The sequence below is a fragment of the Neltuma alba genome, unplaced genomic scaffold, assembly GCF_004799145.2.
Source record: "Neltuma alba isolate B1F8T4 unplaced genomic scaffold, ASM479914v2 tig00006741_pilon, whole genome shotgun sequence".
Lineage (NCBI taxonomy): Eukaryota > Viridiplantae > Streptophyta > Magnoliopsida > Fabales > Fabaceae > Neltuma > Neltuma alba.
The window spans coordinates 258,753-278,250 of NW_021634568.1; the positions used below are offsets into that span (position 1 = coordinate 258,753).

The 19,498-nt window shown below is 38.3% G+C and overlaps 3 protein-coding genes, 1 non-coding gene and 1 pseudogene across 4 annotated transcripts; 4 read left to right on the forward strand and 1 right to left on the reverse strand.

Moving 5' to 3' along the window:
* Positions 1-311: 311 nt before the first annotated feature.
* Positions 312-3,094, forward strand: LOC114751051 (uncharacterized). Its single transcript, XM_028939715.1, has 3 exons — positions 312-1,095; positions 1,186-1,342; positions 2,380-3,094. The coding sequence occupies exons 1-3, from the start codon at positions 316-318 to the stop codon at positions 2,850-2,852; spliced, it is 1,410 nt and encodes a 469-aa protein (XP_028795548.1). The 5' UTR covers positions 312-315; the 3' UTR covers positions 2,853-3,094.
* Positions 1,565-8,844, forward strand: LOC114751050 (uncharacterized; annotated as a pseudogene).
* A 904-nt stretch (positions 8,845-9,748) lies between these two features.
* On the reverse strand, positions 9,749-10,508 carry LOC114751062 (auxin-responsive protein SAUR50-like). The gene has a single exon (XM_028939728.1). The coding sequence runs from the start codon at positions 10,481-10,483 to the stop codon at positions 10,100-10,102; it is 384 nt and encodes a 127-aa protein (XP_028795561.1). The 5' UTR covers positions 10,484-10,508; the 3' UTR covers positions 9,749-10,099.
* Positions 10,509-13,951: 3,443 nt separating this feature from the next.
* Positions 13,952-14,023, forward strand: TRNAP-CGG (transfer RNA proline (anticodon CGG)). Its single transcript has one exon. It is a non-coding gene; the product is annotated as a tRNA-Pro (tRNA).
* Positions 14,024-15,343: 1,320 nt separating this feature from the next.
* Positions 15,344-19,284, forward strand: LOC114751048 (rho GTPase-activating protein 5-like). The gene is made up of 5 exons (XM_028939714.1): positions 15,344-15,958; positions 16,911-17,031; positions 17,126-17,245; positions 17,519-17,749; positions 18,355-19,284. The coding sequence occupies exons 1-5, from the start codon at positions 15,525-15,527 to the stop codon at positions 18,910-18,912; spliced, it is 1,464 nt and encodes a 487-aa protein (XP_028795547.1). The 5' UTR covers positions 15,344-15,524; the 3' UTR covers positions 18,913-19,284.
* The last annotated feature ends 214 nt before the right edge of the window (positions 19,285-19,498 follow it).

Consider the following 19,498-nt stretch of genomic DNA (forward strand, 5'->3'; position numbering starts at 1 on the left):
TTTCTTATTATTTAGTATCAGTAGGCGCGACAATGATGACTCATGGTATGTTCGAGAACCGAGGGAGAAATGTCACATTTTTGCATATCTGCTCTGTACGGTAGTCCACTCACTAAATTTATTAGTCATTAAGTGAAGCACTGATCTACCCGCCACGTGGCAGAATATGAAGTGAGGAAGGCCAATGGCAACTATCTGCATCTTATCAGGGGCGCCATTTATAAAAGGTTCAAAACAAAGGATCACTATTCGCGTCGAAGACTATCGCTGCCCTATTCCAATAACCAACCCCCCCCCCCCCAAAAAAATCAGAGCATGTCTTGTGAGGTGGTGGACGCTGCCATGGGACGATCAGTCGGCGGGAGCGAGTACACCTGGTGCAGAGCCGTTCCCGGCGGCACCGGCATCGCCGTCTTGGCTTTCCTCCTGTCCAAGCCCCCCCTTCTCTCTCGCCTCCAAACTGCCCTTCACAAGCTCCAAAATACCCATCCTATTCTCAACTCGACCCTCCATTTCAACCCAAACACTTCCTCCTTCTCCTTCCTCGCCTCCCCCACCACTGCCTTCCTCAGCGTACAATCTTTTGATCTCTCAGCCACTTCCACTCTGCTTGTTCCCCACCACGACTTGCCTGTTTCTCCCTTCCAACAAATCCTTGAACACCAGCTGAATCACATCTCTTGGAACCACGACCATCACTCCCACACCAACGTCCCCGTCCTGTTTGCAAGCATTTATGCTCTTCCTGACGAATCTTGGGCGGTTGTTCTCCGGCTCCATGTGGCCGCTTGTGACCGGACGACGGCGGCCTCGCTTTTGAGGGAGCTGCGGCTTGGGCTGAAAACGGAAGAGAAAGAGGTCGGCGAAGAGAGGAAGAAGGAGAAGGAAACATCAAAGTTATCATTGGCGATAGAAGATCTGGTGCCCAGTGGGAAGGGGAAAAAAGGAGTGTGGACACGTGGGATGGACATGCTTGCTTACTCTCTAAACTCGCTGAGGCTGACAAATCTGAGATTTGAAGAAACAAAAAGCAGGAGGCGTTCACAGGTGGTGAGATTGCAACTGAACCGGAACGAGACGGAGGGAGTTGTGAATGTATGTGAGCGTAGCCACTACCTGATGTGATGATCACATACATATGTAATTGCGTTTCATGATGTGTATTGAGAAGGTATATATATGCAGGGATGCAGGAAGACGGGGATAAAAGTGTGTGGAGCTTTGACAGCAGCGGCATTGATGGCGGCACACGGCTCCAAGAAGAGTGGGAAGAAGTATGGGGTGGTCACTCTTGTCGATTGCCGCTCCACTCTTCATCCTCCACTCTCTCCTCACAATTTTGGTGCGCTCACTCCATCTTCCATTTTCTTCATATTTTCCTGGTTCCTTGCTTCCAGTGCCCTTCTTCCTTCCTCTTATGCTCTTTCATTCTCTTTCCCTGCTTCATATGGAACTAGCTATGCAGATAACTCATAACATCATAGCGTTGTGGCTAGCTTATAGTTAGTTATATATTATGGGATCATTATTTGACAGTCTTTAGTTAAGATCTATAATACATGTTGCTTTGTATGTATGAAATTAGTTGAGAGAGAAGTGCTTTGCAGTCCTTATGATGTGTAAAAATAAAATTAATCATAATTTATTCAAAACATTTGTTTCAACTTAACGAACTACCATTTTCATTAAAAACTAAAATGGGTATTTCTTAAAAAATTTAAATATTTCTGTCAATTATAATGGACACCAACTTTCTTATACACATAAAGGCAAGAAACAGGAAACTGAAAGACGTATAATTATAGCATAAAAAGCACCGAGAAGTACGTACACACACATACTCTTCCGGTTCAGGTAGAGATAAAATTTTTTTTTACTCTATTTATAAGTTATTTTATTAAATTTTTGGTATAAATTTGTTTTTTATTTATTATAGTATAAATAGTTTTTTGTTTTGAGAGGTCTATATATTAAATATAGGTAAAATTAAAAAAATTATTATATTTTAATAAAGAGTTAATAAATTTTAAGATTTTTTTAATCTGTATAAAATATTTAAAAATACTTTATAAATAGGATTAGTATATTCTTCAGTTAATTAATTATTTAGGAGAGCAACAGGCATAGGATGGTCGAGGGACAAAGCCATAATAAATACAAAAGAGCTTTTTAGCAAAAACGAACGAAAAGAGCTCGGAACCGTTCGATGCAGAGAATGTAATTAATGAAGAAGGATAGGGAGTCATAAATATCTTCGTCCGTAACAGTGGACGGTCAGTGGGTCACTAATGACCAAACTGTATGAGCACCGGTGGTTTTCTTTTTTTTCTTTTTCTTTTTATTTGACTAAAGTACCAACGTGTGAAATTAAATGCGTAGGGTTTTATCACGCTGCAATTCTCAACACGCACGTAATGAAGGGAGGGGAAGAGAGCCTATGGGACGTGGCACAACGAGCGTACGAAGCATTTTCAAACTCTAAGAAGAGCAACAAGCACTTATCAGACATGGCGGACATAAACTTGCTGATGCGCACGGCTATGGAGAACCCCTCCCTGACCTCCTCGTCTTCATTGAGAACCTCGATCGTGTCGGTGTTCGAGGACACGGTGATCGACGACGACGTCGACGGCGGCGGCGAGATGCGGGGAGAGGTGGGCTTAGAAGACTTCATGGGGTGCGCCTCTGTTCATGGGGTGGGCCCATCTATTGCTGTGTTTGACACCATCAGAAATGGATGCTTGGACTGCGTCTGCGTGTACCCATCGCCGCTGCACTCCAGACAACAGATGCACCAGTTTGTTAGTACCATGAAGGCTGTTCTTATCCAAGCTGGAACATTATACGAATGATTGAAATGACAATACAGATTCGTGTGTGTGTGTGTGTCCCAGTCATTCATGAATTAGGTATTTCCGTCCACGCAAAGCTCTGGTTTTGGTGCGATCGCACTTATGTCGAAGGTAGCATAATATAACGATATTAAATAATCAGTACTTGTGAGCACAATTTAATCAGCACTGCAGTTTAACAACTTTGCTTCCACTATTTGTAGTTAAATCACGACATCAGTAAATGTTCTTTGTTTGGTATATTTAAGGAGTTTAGGTCTGATGCATGATATCTTAATGGGTTGTATTCATCCAAGACGTCCGCTAGCAGTAAAGAATTAAATTGAAGGCTGTGTTACGTATCGGCAATCATGGTCCCACACCCGCCCCTTCTTAAAATTTATTATGCGTGAGATAATTATATTTTGGAGAAAAAGGTGCAAGTAGTCCACAGTAACCGGAGGCAACGGGGGAAAAAAACAAATCTCCCGCGTGAAACTTTATTAGAGTGAAAAAGTCTCAAATCAGAATACTCTTATTTCCTACGTATAAAATTTGCAGAACATAAAAATTTATCTTTTCGTCAGTTTTCTCCAGTGATAATAATTCAATAGGGTGCGTGCGTCTTTGTCGTTTACCTAATAGAAAACTCTAAAGTCCAAACAGTGTGACTTTGTGGGAGTACTCTCCAATTCTTGTTTTTCAAATGCTTTTTTTTTTTGGGGGGGGGGGGTTAATAATTCAAATTATTCAAGCAAGAGGAGGACGACGTCCCTGAATAATTTAATAAGCAGTTAATATTGATAACGGGGCCGATGCAATTCCCAAGAGGCCCGCAAGCCTTTCTTGCACGCATGCATGAACTAACGTGGAATAATAATATTATTAATTATTAACACAAAATAAATCATAACGGGGATCAAACTAAATTAAAGTCAGTGATGATGATGATTAAGAAAATGCATTTTTCTATTTGGATGACTCTTCAAGTTATTTTGCCCAGTTCAGTTTTGTTGAAAAATACTCCTGAGAGTTGAGAGCAGTCTACGAACAACGTCATCAAAGGAGAGTCTCGTGGTTGACGTTGCCGCCAAAAAAAAACATAGACTAGTGCTTGACTTAAAACGAGCGTAAGTGCGACATCATAGACAAAATTCGAACTAAATAATTTCAAAAGTCTCAGAGGATGACGACTGAGTCTCACAATATTAATTTAATTTAATCATAATTAAACTTTTAACATTTTCCTGTAAAAACAATTGAAAACAGAAGTTGAGGCTGCTACAATTTTTGGCGGATCGATCGCGAATTAAATATTTATTTAATGCGGGTCCTTCTCTGCTTGCCCATTTACAGGAGAGCTGCCTGAGCTGCCGTAACTCTGTTGGTTTCTCACTTGTCATTATTGGATCAAATTATTGAAGGTTTTCTTCAATGTAGGCTGTGGCTCTTCTTTTTCGGGCTAGCAAGCACCATGAGCAAGGCAGGAGAGAGCGAGACGCTTCACCCACCCATGTCCGATTCCATTACCCGACCCGTCGGCAGCACCGAGCTAAGCTGGTGCAAAGCAGTTCCTGGTGGCACGGAGTCACCGTCCTGGGTCTCCTCTTCTCCAAACCCCCAAACACCCCATTTCTTCAAACCGCACTTCGGAACATCCAAAATTCCCACCCTATCCTCCGGTCCAAGATTCACCTAGACCCCAACACAAGCACCTATCATTTCCTAATTCCCCCAAATCCTCACATCGAAATTTCATCCTTTGATCTTCAATCCACGTCCCGCATCATCGCAACTGATCCCGATGACCACAATATCAATAGTGCCTTCCACCTAATCGTCGAGCACGAGCTCGGTCAGAACCCTTGGCATGACCCTAGCGACTCATTGACGCCGGCCGACACCGACGTCTTTTATGCTAGCACCTACACGATAAGTGACCACTACTGGGCAGTTTTCCTGCGGTTCCACACGGCGGCATGCGACCGTACGACGGCGATGGCTGTGCTGAGGGAACTGCTGTCTCAACTGGCAGGGAAAGGGGCGGCGGCGGAGTTGGGGAATGAAGACGAGATGGGGATGCCGATTGAGGATCTTATCCCGAAAGGCAAGGCCAACAAACCCTTCTGGGCGCGTGGAGTGGACGTGCTTGGTTACTCCTTGAACGCACTGAGGGTGGCGAATTTGAGTTTCGTCGAAGCTAGTCCGCCTAAATGCACCCGGTTCGTGAAGTTTCAGCTGAACACGGACGAAACGGGGGGGCTAATGGCTGAGTTACTTTCTTTACTAACTGAAGTGTTTATCCTATTTTGATTTGATTGGCCGAGAAGTCTATTTTTATTTTTAATTAAAAGCTGACAAATCTATGGCAAGCTGAACAGCAAATTTCGTATTTAAAAAATCACTTTCGTCCTGCTATAAAAACAATAACTACAACAAAGAAAAAATTAGAGAAGAAAGAATATCAGTAAGAGGAAGTATTTCTTATTCAAGGGGATACATTATAAATACTTTTATTGAAATACTTTTATAATAGGATTTAGTTATTTATATCTTTGTATATAATTACTTTTAAAATCTGATAAATAAATATAATGAAAAAAGATAATTGTAAATAAAGGGGATAATAGGAGATATTAAAAATACTGGGAGATAAGGAAGATAATGATAGATACGTGGACATCTATAAAGATTTATATCTAACACACTCTCTTGGATGTCCATACTAAATATGTGTCTCGTTAAAAAACTTCTATAGGGAAAACCCTGTGAGACAAAACCTAGTAGAAGAAAAAGAGTACAACTATTTATTGTATATATTTCATGATACTGTCTCATTAAAAACCGACCTAGTAGAAGAAAAAGAGTACAATATTTATTGATATATATTTCATGATACTATCTCATTAAAAACTTCTTTAGGAAAATCTAATGGGAAAAACCATAGAAAAGAAAAAAAATAAATATTGATATATCAGAGCTTGCAAAATCCAATGTCATGAACAAGTTCTCAAATATGGTGGTTGGAAGTGATTGATGAATAAGTCTGCTAAATTTTCACCGGAACGAATCTACGACAAGCTGAACAGCAAATTTCGTATTTAAAAAATCATTGGTCCTGGGTAAAACTAGATATATGTAGAGATTTTTTACCAGAATACGGGTATTAACAAGTAAGCTGCAAGGTTTATAACGGATGAAGAGCGTCAGATAGAGCTTTTATAGCATTATATATCTTCTTTTTTAGAAAACAATTAAAATGCATTAATCATAGAAAAATGCGATAACTAGATATAAGAAGTAAAAGAAGAAGAAGAAGAGCTGAAATAAAATTACCTTAGAATCTGAAGAAGAAGCTACCTGCGCAAAGAAAAAAGTAAAAAGAGAAAGAAAATTAACAATATCTTTATGAATGGCGTTGGCAGAGTTATCAATGGCTACTTTTGCAGTTAATGCAAAATATTTGTAACTTTTCTTTACAATCTACTGACCACAAAGGCAACCTGCAGATCTAAATAAGGTTAGCACGAAAACGTGAAATACTAAAGTGATGGTTTTGGCAAGGAGCTTTTTTTATAGTATTATTATATCAATAAAAAATAATACAGATATGTTATATTATTTTACGCAATAATAATAAGATTTATTTTCAATGGAATACTTAAGAGACCATCATGGATAAACTGTTTTTGTCATGGACGTCATTTTTCCATAACGGGTTTGGAGTGGGCATGGGCCTTTGGGTCAGATATGAGCAGGTCAAATGGTTAGCCCAGCAGAGGAAAGATATGTTTTCAGTTTTCACGTTAGTGCGCTTCTGTGGTGAATCGCACCCTATGCCAAATGGTCAACAAAAAGGAAGTGATAGTGTGATTACTCTACTTTTGGCTCAAAGATCGCGACCCCATTTATTGTGGTACTGCGTCAGAGTTGCAGAATAGAGCGCAGAATCAGAGTTGCAGAGAGAAGAGAAAAAAAAAGAAACAAGCTAAAATGCTAAAAGGAGAAACTTATGGTACGGACATAAATGTTTGGAAAAATAGGAAAAAAACCCATTAAATTTAAAAATTCTAAATTAGCATTGATTATGGCATTTGCAAAGAAAATAATTACACCCGAAAAACAAATAACAATATATTTATGATATTTTTTTATTTAAAATCTTAAATTCAACAATCATGTTTTTTAGAATGTTTTTTAAATGTTTAAGCTTTAAGCTAAACTTCGGTTCTGGTAAAAAAAAAGAAGCTAAACTTCGGTTGATTTTAGATTTTCGAGGACACATAGCCTCTAGTCCTCTACCAGAAAGTATCCCACTGGTCAAGGTTTATGCAAAACTCTCTCGCCAGTGTCTGTTATTCAAGTTTCTTTTCTTTTGTTTTTTTTTTTTTAATTTTATACAAAAGAAAATGTGGCATACTCATAACACGTTAACAGCGTATCATGGGATTATATGTATTTAGTTGCCGGTGCATCTTTACATGTTAGAGTCTACGTACAACCATAAAAATAAATCAGCACGAGGTTAACCAATTGTGCAGGGATGCAAATCAAGAGGAATAAAGCTTTGTGGGGCAATTGCAGCAGCTGGAATGAGCGCGGTGTGGACCTCCAAACACCTTCCTGATGACCAAAGAGAGAAGTATGCTGTTGTAACTCTGATTGATTGCCGTTCCGAGCTTGATCCTGTCCTCAGCTGCAACCACCTTGGTAATCCACAATTCCTGGGAACCTTTTTTTTTTTTTTTTAAAGGTTTTTGGCCTGCTTTATTACTCTGCTCTCGCTGGCACGAAACACTAGACCGCTTCCAAGGAAAAACAACACCGGTTCTTTTCTTCAATTTTTCCAACTTCTATAGTCGGTATGATGGTTTCTTCTTCTTGTTTTTTTTCCCTGTCTATTTATTTCATTAGTAATAGTAATTAGAGTGCTCACTAGTTCTCTAACTAGTTTAAATTTTCACGTCAGACCTGATGAAAACAGACTAAAAGTAAAACTTAGTAACACCAAACCGTCTTGTTAACGTCTCGCCTATAATTAGCCTAGACTTTCACCTCTCATGCACCTTACATTGCTCAAATTGTTAGCTATTAAGCATTTGGACTTGGAATGTTTTGGAGTCTTCAGTTAAGCATATGTTATTTTTTCCTCCTTCACTAAAGCCGTTGGGTTGTTCCCTTGTTTGGTCCAGGATTTTATCATTCTGGAATATTAAATACACACGATGTGTGTGCAGAACCCCTGTGGGAATTGGCAAAGAGAAGCTACACGGCATTTGAGAACGGCCAGAACAACAACAAGCATTTTACAGACATTTCTGACCTGAATTTTCTCATGAACAAGGCCATTGAAAACCCTGGTTTGACACCATCATCGTCTCTCAGAACGGCATTGATGTCGATGTTTGAAGAACCTATCATCGATGATTCAAATCAAATGCATCAAGACCTTGGATTGGAAGATTATATATGTTGCGCTTCTGTGCACGGCGTGAGTCCATCCATTGCCATATTCGACGCCATACGAGATGGAAGCTTGAGCTGTGTGTGCGCATATCCTTCGCCCTGCATTCCAGGGAGCAGATGCAAGACTTGGTCGATCATATGAAGAGACTCCTCGTGGTGGATGGTTGTAGCAGTGAAGATCAATGAGGGACTGAGCTGTTTTTTTTACGCTTTCTGAGTTAATGATGGCCGTTTTATCGAGTAATTCATGGGCCATTGCTTGCTGGCTGTTTTCAATTCAGTGTATGGGTTAGATTTACAATCGTCTGTTCAGAACGTGAACTGCTCAGAGAATGATAATGCAATCTATTTATTGCATAGACTATGGGAAACTATGTAGTAACTGGAAGTATGCAAGGACGCTGGAAAATCTTGGCTTGTTGCTGAGTGCCAATTTGAATGTATGGTCTTAGAATAAGGAGAAACTAGCGCTAGGGAGAGTAATTAATGGGATGACGAATAAGATGCTAATCTCATTCTTTGCTCAAATATATTTCCTTCTTTTTTACCCAAAAGATTCACTTCGTTTTTACACGCATTTTCCAAAGAAAAATGTGTCCCAATGCTCAGTTTCTTTGGCAAATCTCTAGTTTCGTTCCGAACATTCATGCAAAAGATTGTTTTTAAAAAATTATATTAAACTACATTAGGATATTTGGAATAATACATGCATAAATTGAAAAAGCTCAAAGTCTCTTGGCCATTTGCCCGGCATATGTCAGGAGAATTAAAGAAAAAAGTAGCTAGATACCAAGGTATTCTTCCGGTCTTAAATATAAGACTTATTTTGTAATATAAATTACACTATAATATAAGTTTTATATTTAGAACTGGAAGGAGTACTAATTAGTGGCTCGAGTCTCATGGGCAACCTTGGAAGATCAGGGGTACCAATTGAATCAAACAACATTGCATGAAAACTATATGTTACATTTATTAAGAAAAATTAAACCTTGTTTACTATTGCAAAAATACCCAATTAACATCCTTTTTCAGGGAGTGAAGACTATCGGATTGAAATCTTACCTGCCCTGGAGCCAAGTTCAACAAAACTGTGGAAGAAAGTGGAACGCAACAAATTTTCACCTTCTCTCACACGTTACAAGAACTGAAAAAGATTGCACACGCTTTGAACTGAAGCATCAAGAAATGAAACGATGCCTATTGGTTCCGCCTTCCATTTTCGTTCTCACTTCCTTTTCAAGGATTGCCTTGAATGTCAAAGTGTAAAATTTAAGTTTATCCAAAAAAAGGTGTAAGACTAATTCAGATGGGTCCTCATTAGAAATCTAACCATATATTCATGACAAAAATCCACGGTAACACAGGCAGTTGACTAGCCGATTCCGTCCTACCTGCGCAATATTTGCCGTTGATCACTGAGCTTCTGCTTCGTGGATGACAGTTGTAACGTATAAATCAGGTTCCAAAAAAAGTGAAGAGCAAGACGCAAAAGAAGGACAAATCAAAATTTTGAAGCGCTCTTTCCATAAACTAATTTACATGTCAGATGAATTCTGCCTGGAAAAGTAGCTATCTTCTGAACCAACACTGGCTTCCATTGAAATATGAAGTTGAAGCTGGATCGGCAATTTACAATATCCATGGCCCTACTCGTTTCTATCTTCTACTTGTAGTTAATACTGCATCCTAAATTTAAGTACAAGCCCCACAAAAGGCTACGCATCGATCGAATGCATTTTAACACTAACCCCTTCGATCAAAAGAAAAACCAGAAGGATCCTGTGGTCTAACAATGCAGATCAAATAAGATCCTCAAAAATCTTGGCCAAGTCAAACTTACCATTGCTGCATTGTATAGCAGCTAGCACCTCCTGAAACGTGGCCACAGTGCAGGGAAGCACAAGGCCGTTCCTCTGTTCAAACCCAAACTCATGGTAAGCCTTCTCCAACAAGATCTTGATCAATGGGTGAGATAAATATGTGGTTGGAACCACGTATCTCTGACGTTCCTCCCCAACATAGAGCGGAAAATAACCAGTCGGTATCGTGTTTGGAGACTCTTGTGCATATTCCTTGAGCAAACACTCGTGGTGCGCAGGATCAGGATCATGGTCAGCTCCAACACCAACTCCCTTCACCTTCCTCGCTAGCTTCTTGATCGTAACCATCCTCTTCCCCAGCATTTTCGTTCCGCAGCAGGGAAGAGAGATAGAGAGAGAGGAGGGTTCACTGTTCTCCCATCATTGTTGGCTGAAACCGCAAGGCGGCTTATCACTGTATGGGTCTCGTTTTGATTCCCACACCAACCACCACTTCTACCTCTCTGACCTCTCTTCTCACTAGTTGCATCATGCTTCCAAACAGTGACATTTGAACTAATGAAACGACTAATCATGGGTGCTATCATTATGAACGCCATTTTAATATTGATTACTAATTATTTCATTAAAAGTTAATCCGAAGTTATTATACGTTGAGCTTCCATCAATGAGGAATATCCTGGGAATCCCCGAGATTAGGCATTTGAAATCTGATAAAGTAAACACCAATGACCAACAACCACAATACCATCTACCCATAAGTCCGACAACTCAGAGAGAGGTGGAAGGACGGATAGACTAGAAAAATATGAGATTTTAAATGATCAATCATTCAGTTTCATAAACAGAGCATGCCAAAATGGTTGACTTGGAAAATGAATCGTCCGCCCAAAGAGACGACTTCAAATGCTGAGGTGGGCTGGGCCCTTGAAAACTCTTCAGATGCTGACGGCCCTGGCCCATTTAGCTCTCGTGGCGGATTTTAAATGATCATAATAGATTATTAATGTGTAAACTTTCTACTCTTCAAGAATTAATACTACCTTTGACACTTAATATATAAATTCATTTGACTTTATTTTGGTCTTAAATATAAGACTCCAAATATGTTTTTTTTCATATTTATTTATTTGTTCAAGTAGTCATTGTAATAATAGTAATTCTAACCAATATATTTGATTCACAATTAGATTTAGGAAAAATAATATTTATTTATTATAAATAAATAACGAATTAATTTTTTTAATTTATTTAAAGTAATCAACTAACTCTTATATTAAAGATCGGAGGTACTATAACGTTTTAATATGTGGAGTCAATTGGAGAGTAGGCATGGTGGTTGAGGTCGGATTCCGACGACGGAGTTTCCTAGTCAAAGGATGGCTTCATGATCACGAGTCAACGCCTTGATCTATACTATCAATGAGGAATATCCTGGGAATCCCCGAGATTAGGCATTTGACATCTGATAAAGTAAACACCAATGACCAACCAACCACAATACCATCTACCATAAGTCCGACAAACTCAGAGAGAGAGAGAGGTGGAGGACGGATAGACTAGAAAAATAATGAGATTTTAAATGATCAATCATTCAGTTTCATAAACAGAGCATGCCAAAATGGTTGACTTGGAAAATGAATCCGTCCGCCCAAAGAGACGACTTCAAATGCTGAGGTGGGCTGGGCCCTTGAAAACTCTTCAGATGCTGACAGGCCCTGGCCCATTTAGCTCTCGTGGCGGATTTTAAATGATCATAATAAGATTATTAATGTGTAAACTTTCTACTCTTCAAGAATTAATACTACCTTTGACACTTAATATATAAATTCATTTGACTTTTATTTTAGTTTTAAGTATAAGACTCCAATATATTTTGTTTTTTATATTTATTTATTTTTTCAAGTAGTCATTGTAATAATAGTAATTCTAACCAATATATTTGATTCACAATTATATTTTAGGAAAAATAATATTTATTTATTACAAATAAATAACTTAATTAATTTTTTTAATTTACAAATTAATTAACTAACTCTTATATTAAAGATCGGGAGGTACTATAACGTTTTAATATGTGGAGTCAATTGGAGAGTAGGCATGGTGGTTGATGTCGGATTCCCGACGACGGAGTTCCTAGTCAAAGGATGGCTTCATGATCACGAGTCAACGCCTTGATCTATTGTTTCTCGGTTAATTTGCAACTAAAAAGGGTATGGTTTTAGAAAGAGAAGTACGGTTCTTTATAAAATACATAGCGGGCTGTTTGTTTGAATTGGTGGTCTTAAGACTTAAAGCATGTTTGGATCACCATTTAAAGACCCAAACGTGTCTAGGAATTTGTGAAATGAAGGTTTGAAGCTCATTTGTAATTTTTGCTCGTTTGGGTCAGCGTTATTAGAAAAGCTCAAAACCAACTTATCACTTGATAAAGTCAACGCTACTTTTGCTACTTTTCCCACGTTAGCGTCGCCATCCGGTGTTAAGAATTTTCACATGCCCATCTTCTCCTTCACACATATCATTTCTCTCTCCCCCTCTCTTCATGAATAATAAAGTTCCTGTTACTACTATTTTATTTCATTTTAGTCACTATTATTTTTATAATTAATATTCTATCCCCAAAAAAATTAAAACAATTCACTAATTAAAAGTTATAATTTTATTTTCATTTTGATTTTTATGCTTGACTCATCAAAATTAAAAATCATTAAAATTAGCTTTTTAATTAAAATATGACAAGTTATATTTTACAAATTTTTCAATAATACTTGGACTCCTTTTAAGTCATTCTCACAATTAATTTTAATATTTCTCTTAAAATTATTACATTATATACATATAATATAAATATGTATTATTTAATATAATTCATATCCTTTTAAGTCATTTTACATCCAAATTACTTTGTCATTAATCATCCAAACAACTTTTAACTTTTCTAACTGACTTTTTATAAGCACATATCCAAACATAAATAGCATTGCACTAACTGACTTTTACTTAACTTCAGTTAGAAAAATCAGTTAGACTAGAAGTCAGTTTTACCCACCGCCAATCCAAAAAATACCCTTAAACTAATAAGGGAAAAATTCATGGAAACTTCGGAGGAAGACACCGCTTATGTGGAAACTACTTAGGGCTCCCCTCCCCTCCCCACGAGTTTGATTACATTGCCAACTGAACTTTGAATGTGTGTATTTGCTTCACCGACCAAGAATTCGCATTGATATCGTCATCTTGATTTGTCTCCATTTAATATTTCCATGTGAAGAGTAAAAAAGTATTGTTACATACCAGCTTCTTTAAAATTTTATTAATTTTATAATACTAACTCCACTCCTTAATATAAGAACTAGTTTAATTTTTAATTTGTCTTTTATATTTATTCATCTTTTTCAAAGTAGTTCATTATTTTAGTTGCACATGTTAAAGATTCTATTAAATGATAGTTCTGACTAACACATATGATTAGCAATGATATTATATGGAAGACAACGTATATTTATTATAAAAAACTAACTCAACAAACTTGATTAATCTACTCAAATTAGTCAATTAACTCTTATGTTAAAGACTAAAAGATAGTATATTAGTTATAAGCAATATATTAAGAAAAATATGACATCCATATGTAGATATACTATAAGAAGCGAAGCCATAGCAAATCTCCTTCAATTTGCTTCCATATAGCTTGGCCTGGGTTAAATTTTGTTCCCATTAGTTTAAATACTGCACAAAGAGCAGAGAGGAAAAGTGACAAGGGAGTGGCGAATGAGATTATATCTGTGCGTGTCATCTAAATTATATTTTGAATTCCCCCTCCAAACTGGGTGTTTGGTCTAGTGGTATGATTCTCGCTTCGGGTGCGAGAGGTCGCGAGTTCGATTCTCGCAACACCCCTTTTGCGTATTCGGCATTTTACCCCTGATACAGCCACCCCCAAAGCACGCGCGCATGCATGCAATCTTTAACTCTGTTTCGCTTTATTTCTGAGTCTGCTATCCCCCGATCCCTCTATTTTTGAGGAATCATCACAATGTAACGAACAAGAAGATTGATAAATGAATAATATAATAGTATGAAGAAACACAAAGGTTAACTGCCCTAAAGTGAGGTTTTTGCCCTCTAAAGAGCGTCCATAATATCAGAGCCTTGTTCTGCTTCAAAAAGATAAAAGCTCTCCAGAGCGCAATGGTTATGTTGCTTTAGCATCATATGTTGAAAAAAATTGCGCGAATTAGAAACCTTTAAAACCCTCTTTTGCGGACAGCAGTTCACTTCAGAGCCCAGGAGGTCCCATCAATTTCCTCTTTTAAAGTTTATTTCTTGACCAGCCTTTTTGGGCGCTGGCCGGCAGAACAAGCTTCTCTGCTTTCTTTATCTCTTTTTTTCCTCCCACTAACAGTGAGTGATAACGAGGTCAGGGACAGCAGACAAGAGCGTGAAATTTTGAGCTTATTGGAACTGGAAAAGCTGAAGTAATACGAAAGACTAGGTGATCATTAATCAAGGTGCCCACTAAATTATGGTTCTTAAAGTAATGGAATGAGACAAAGCCATGGACTTTAGCAAAAGACAGATGATAAACAAGAAGCCTTGTACTCGGGTAATCGTGGAAGACGACGCGGGCCTAAAAAAGGCGCCTAAGAGTTTAAGGGATGGAAGGTGCAGGGTAGGAAAAGCGGTGCAAACAATTGGGTCTCTCCGTCTTGCGTTGCTCCTCACTGTTAAGTCCATACAGAGCAGGAGGCTGAGACCCGATGATACTATACACAAGCAAGACATCACCCCAACAGAACAAAAAGAAAACGGTATTCACCTTCGCCAGCTCGTTGTATTCCTCAGTGTCTCCTATTCCTCCTTCACTTCTGACTGAATTAGCGGGTGAGGGTCAAGACTTCAGGATTGACTGAAGAAGGGGGAAGACGGTGGAATGGAGATTTTGCGCTGCTGGGCATGCAGATGGAGAGGATAGGGATTCTTGTTCAGAAATAACTCTAAGCACATGTTCTTCGTGGATTTTAAGTAATAAGACATGCAGGGTTTATTGATTATCGCATATAATTAAGTATATGTATATTTTTTGGCCTTCATGTAATTAAGTGCTTTAAACTGATACTTTTACCTTCTGTAGAAATTAAATTTTATGCTATAGAAGTTCAGAATGTGTTTTTTTTTTTTTTATAAATATTTCGAGGATGAAATTACTAGTTTGCTTGAAGGGAAAATCAAACAGGTGAATGCTTTTTGATGATGGACAGGCCTAACCTTCCAGAACCATTTCTTGATCCAAACTCCACTTGACAATATTCATATCGAATTATTGGTTTTTGGTGGAGAGACTCAATAATAATTGGGCAAGATCGAAGTCTACGTCTTACTGCAAAATAATTGCTCAAATATGACCCAAGTATTCCAATCTCCACCTCATTTCCCTTCAGTTTCAAGCTCTTCCAGTCCATGTGGGCGACTCAACCCGAACGATGGTTCGCAACCAAGTGCCCTTATTAACAGTTCCGCGGCTGGGGAAGACGTCGAGGACCATTTCGGTGCAGAGGAGGCGCAAGAAGACGATGATAGAATGCCAGACAGGACAAGAAAAGAAAGACACAGAGAGGGAGATCAGCTGTCTATCTTGACACTTTTAATTGCTGTTTTTAGGAAATCTTTGATTGGTTGCAGTTCCAGTGCGAGAAGTGAAATCTCTTCAACGGAGATTGGGTGGCCTTCCAATGTCAGGCACGTTGCGCATGTCACGTTCGACCGCTTTGATGGGTTTCTTGGATTACCCGTCGAATTCGAACCTGAAGTCCCCAAGAGGGCTCCCAGCGCCAGGTCAGTTCATTCTGTAATTTTTACTTAAAAATATCTGTTTGATAAAGAGTGTTATCAGATAGGGGATTTGATGGGTCTTTCTGCATCTTTTTCAATATGTAGCTTAAATCTAAATGACTATTTAGTGCCGGCGTCGTGATCTTCTTGAAGTTTTTTTCCCCCGAGTCTCCAATTGCAGATATGATTGCAATCAAATTCGAGCAATTGGAGCGGTGATTTCTATGAATTTGCAACTGTTGGATTGTAAAATGGAATTAGCAGCAAAACTGCACGCTGTGCATTTTCTTGGAAACTCATTTTAATAGTTTTTCCCCCTCCCTCCTCATTTCCCAATTCCTAGCTATGCTCGCATGTTTTTGTTAACCCTTGCTTCCTCTTTTCCTGTCCATGTCAAGCTTGACACTGATTTCCCAATTCCTAGCTATGCTCGCATGTTTTGTTAACCCTTGCTTCCTCTTTTCCTGTCCATGTCAAGCTTGACACTGAATCCTCTCTGTGGCATACACAACAAATTCATTCATGAAGAGATGCTTGCTCATTTTGCATATTAGTCTTCTGAAGTGGGTTTGGTTAATTGTAGCAATTTAACATACAAGAGAGATGTGAAACTGATACACATCATTAATCTAAGTGTTTTCTTCCATCTATGGTGATTCTGCCACACATTCCTTTTGTTTCCGTGTCTATTCTTTTCTTAATTCTCTTTGAGATAGTAATGCACTTCATAAATGGTGTTGAGATTATTGGAAAAAAGGGAGCAAAAGATCAATTCTTGCAGCTTAGGTGGCTTGGGTAGAAAGAAGTCATGGTGATGGTATTTTCACATTTGTCAGCTTTGTCATTGGTGAACATGTTCTCGTTTTGGCAATCTTGCATACCTTACCGAATGCCCCTCAATTCGTAACCCATATCATCCATTTGAATTTTGATATATTTTATTTCTTTTCTGCAGTGCAAATGTTTTTGGGGTTTCAACAGAATCTATGCAGCTTTCCTTTGATGCTCGGGGGAATAGCGTGCCTACAATACTCCTGTTAATGCAAAGACATTTGTATGCACAAGGAGGCCTGCAGGTAAGCCACTCTCTCATGTAGCTTTGCTTAGGAGCTTTTATATTGCCTCCAATGCAATACCAATAGGCTTGAAATCTTGAATATATATATGCAGGCTGAAGGAATCTTCAGAATTACTGCTGGGAATAGTCAAGAAGAGTATGTAAGGGAACAATTAAATAGAGGAGTAGTACCTGGTGGCGTTGATGTGCACTGCTTGGCAGGTCTTATAAAGGTTTTGCTAGGCCTATTTCTCCAGCATCTTTTAATCTGAATCATTTACAGATTTTTTTTTTCTGTTTTTGGAATTAAGTTCCCATATTGTAGGGGTCTAGTCATAAATTTGGCGAGGCTCAGTAAAAAGCAGTAAATTGAACCAGTCTTTCCCTCTTTCTGGGAAGGGAAAGTGGGTTAATTACAGGGTCTATTAACAATTTAACATGTTAAGGTAACCAAATAAGTAAACTGGGTCATTGCACTAGTTTGATTTCCCGTTGTTCTTTTGTAGGCCTGGTTCAGAGAACTTCCAACTGGAGTTTTGGACCCTGTTTCACCCGAGCAGGTGATGCAATCCCAGTCAGAAGAGGAATGTGCCCACCTTGTTAGGTTGCTTCCTCCAACGGAGGCTGCTCTACTAGATTGGGCAATAAACTTAATGGCTGATGTTGCTCAACTAGAAAACTTGAACAAGATGGATGCGCGTAATGTTGCAATGGTATTTGCACCAAATATGACTCAAGTAAGTAAAATGCCTTGTCATTTTTGTATAGTTGTACTTATGTTCTGGATTTCAATTCTGTAAGATGCAGAATCATTAAGCAAGTAAGAGTTCATCCCAATTATCTATTGACAACTCACAGGAAGCAATGAAACATTGTTTTAATTTGTGCAATTGTGCAGTCCTGGGCGTTCGTTTAATTATGAAGAGATGGTTGGAATGAACTCTTCTCGTTGCCTCTTACTGAATCCACTTCTCATTGAATCAAAATCCTTTTATTCCCAGCTTTTGTGATTGAATTTGTGTGTCATGTTGTTGGGTTGGCTGCTGCTTTTTGTGTAAATTAATATTTTATGTTTTTATAAACTTCTATCTCAGCAGGCTTAACAGTATGGCATATAACTTTCTGGTCGAAAACATTTTATCATAGATTTTGTTTTACTTTTAAAGCTTCTGAAAGTTTTTTAGAGGGCTACTTTCCTTCAGCTATATGTATGGCTTGAATTTATTTCTTGAATCTTGTTTTTAACGTGTTACGCAATATTCTGGTAAAAATATAGTATCAGAAGGACGTTTTGGTTAATCCACCGAGCAATGACAGCATTTCTGACCCCTCCCTATTACAGTTGGCAGATCCTTTGATTGCCTTGATGTACGTAGTACAGGTGATGAATTTTCTCAAGACTCTTATAATAAAGACGCTTAGAGAAAGAGAGGAGTCAATAAAGAAATCCAATCGTGTCTCAAATCCAAATTCATTTGATGATGAGAACCAGAGCTCTTCAGGACTGATTTTAAATAATGGCTGCGAAAATGGAAATGATAGCAGCCAAGAGAAGTCAGCTTTTGCTGAAAAACCTTTGATGGAAAGCCCTAATAATCTTACTGAAGATGACTCTGAAAGTGAAATTGGATCCAAAAATTTGTCAACTTCAACTGAAATAGTGGTTCAGGCTGTCGGCAATAAGCTACTGGTTGATTGTTGTCCCTGTAATGTTGTTTCTCAAGTCTGCTCCTTGAGAAATGGACTTCAAGAGAGTAGCTTCACTTGCCTGACAAATACATTGAAGTGTTCCAATAAGGTAGTTGAGGTGACAGTACTAGGACCTTTAGGAAAAAACCGTGGAACTGCGATTGTTGGGCGCTTAAATTCTAGAACAGAGTTGGTTGAAGCTTGGCGTTAATGCTGCATAACTATGGACCCTGTGAGAGTTGCACAATTTCAGATATCATAATTGAGAATATTCAAGTCTAGAGAGCACCAGGGAAACTCCATTCTTGAAGGGAATGATGGGTAGCAACTTCGAAAGTGGTTTCTGGGTCTCTACTTTTAATTGTACTCAGTACCAGTTTCATGTGGTTTTTTGGTTCTCTTTCTGGGCGAATTTCTTAACCATGTATCTTCATCGCATTTCATTTCATTAACCCAAAACTGTGGTTTGGTCTGAGCCGCTAATATTTCGAGTTCAAATTGTTAGTCCTTCCAGCTCCAAGACATTTTTAGTACCCGAGGGAAGCGGCTTCATGTTTTTTTTTCTGGGTGATAGCGGCTTCATGTTTTTTGGGTGAATGTTTATGAACATGACTTTTTGGGCCATAGCCTTTGACACTCCCTGGTTCCCTTCCCTCGGTCGAAAAAAGAAAGAGGAAAATCTCACCCAAAAAAATTTAAAATTATTAAAATTTAAATAATAAATTTCTACAAAAATATGTTATTATTTACAAATTTAGTGTTGTTAAAACTTATTACAATGTTACCAATCCTGATAT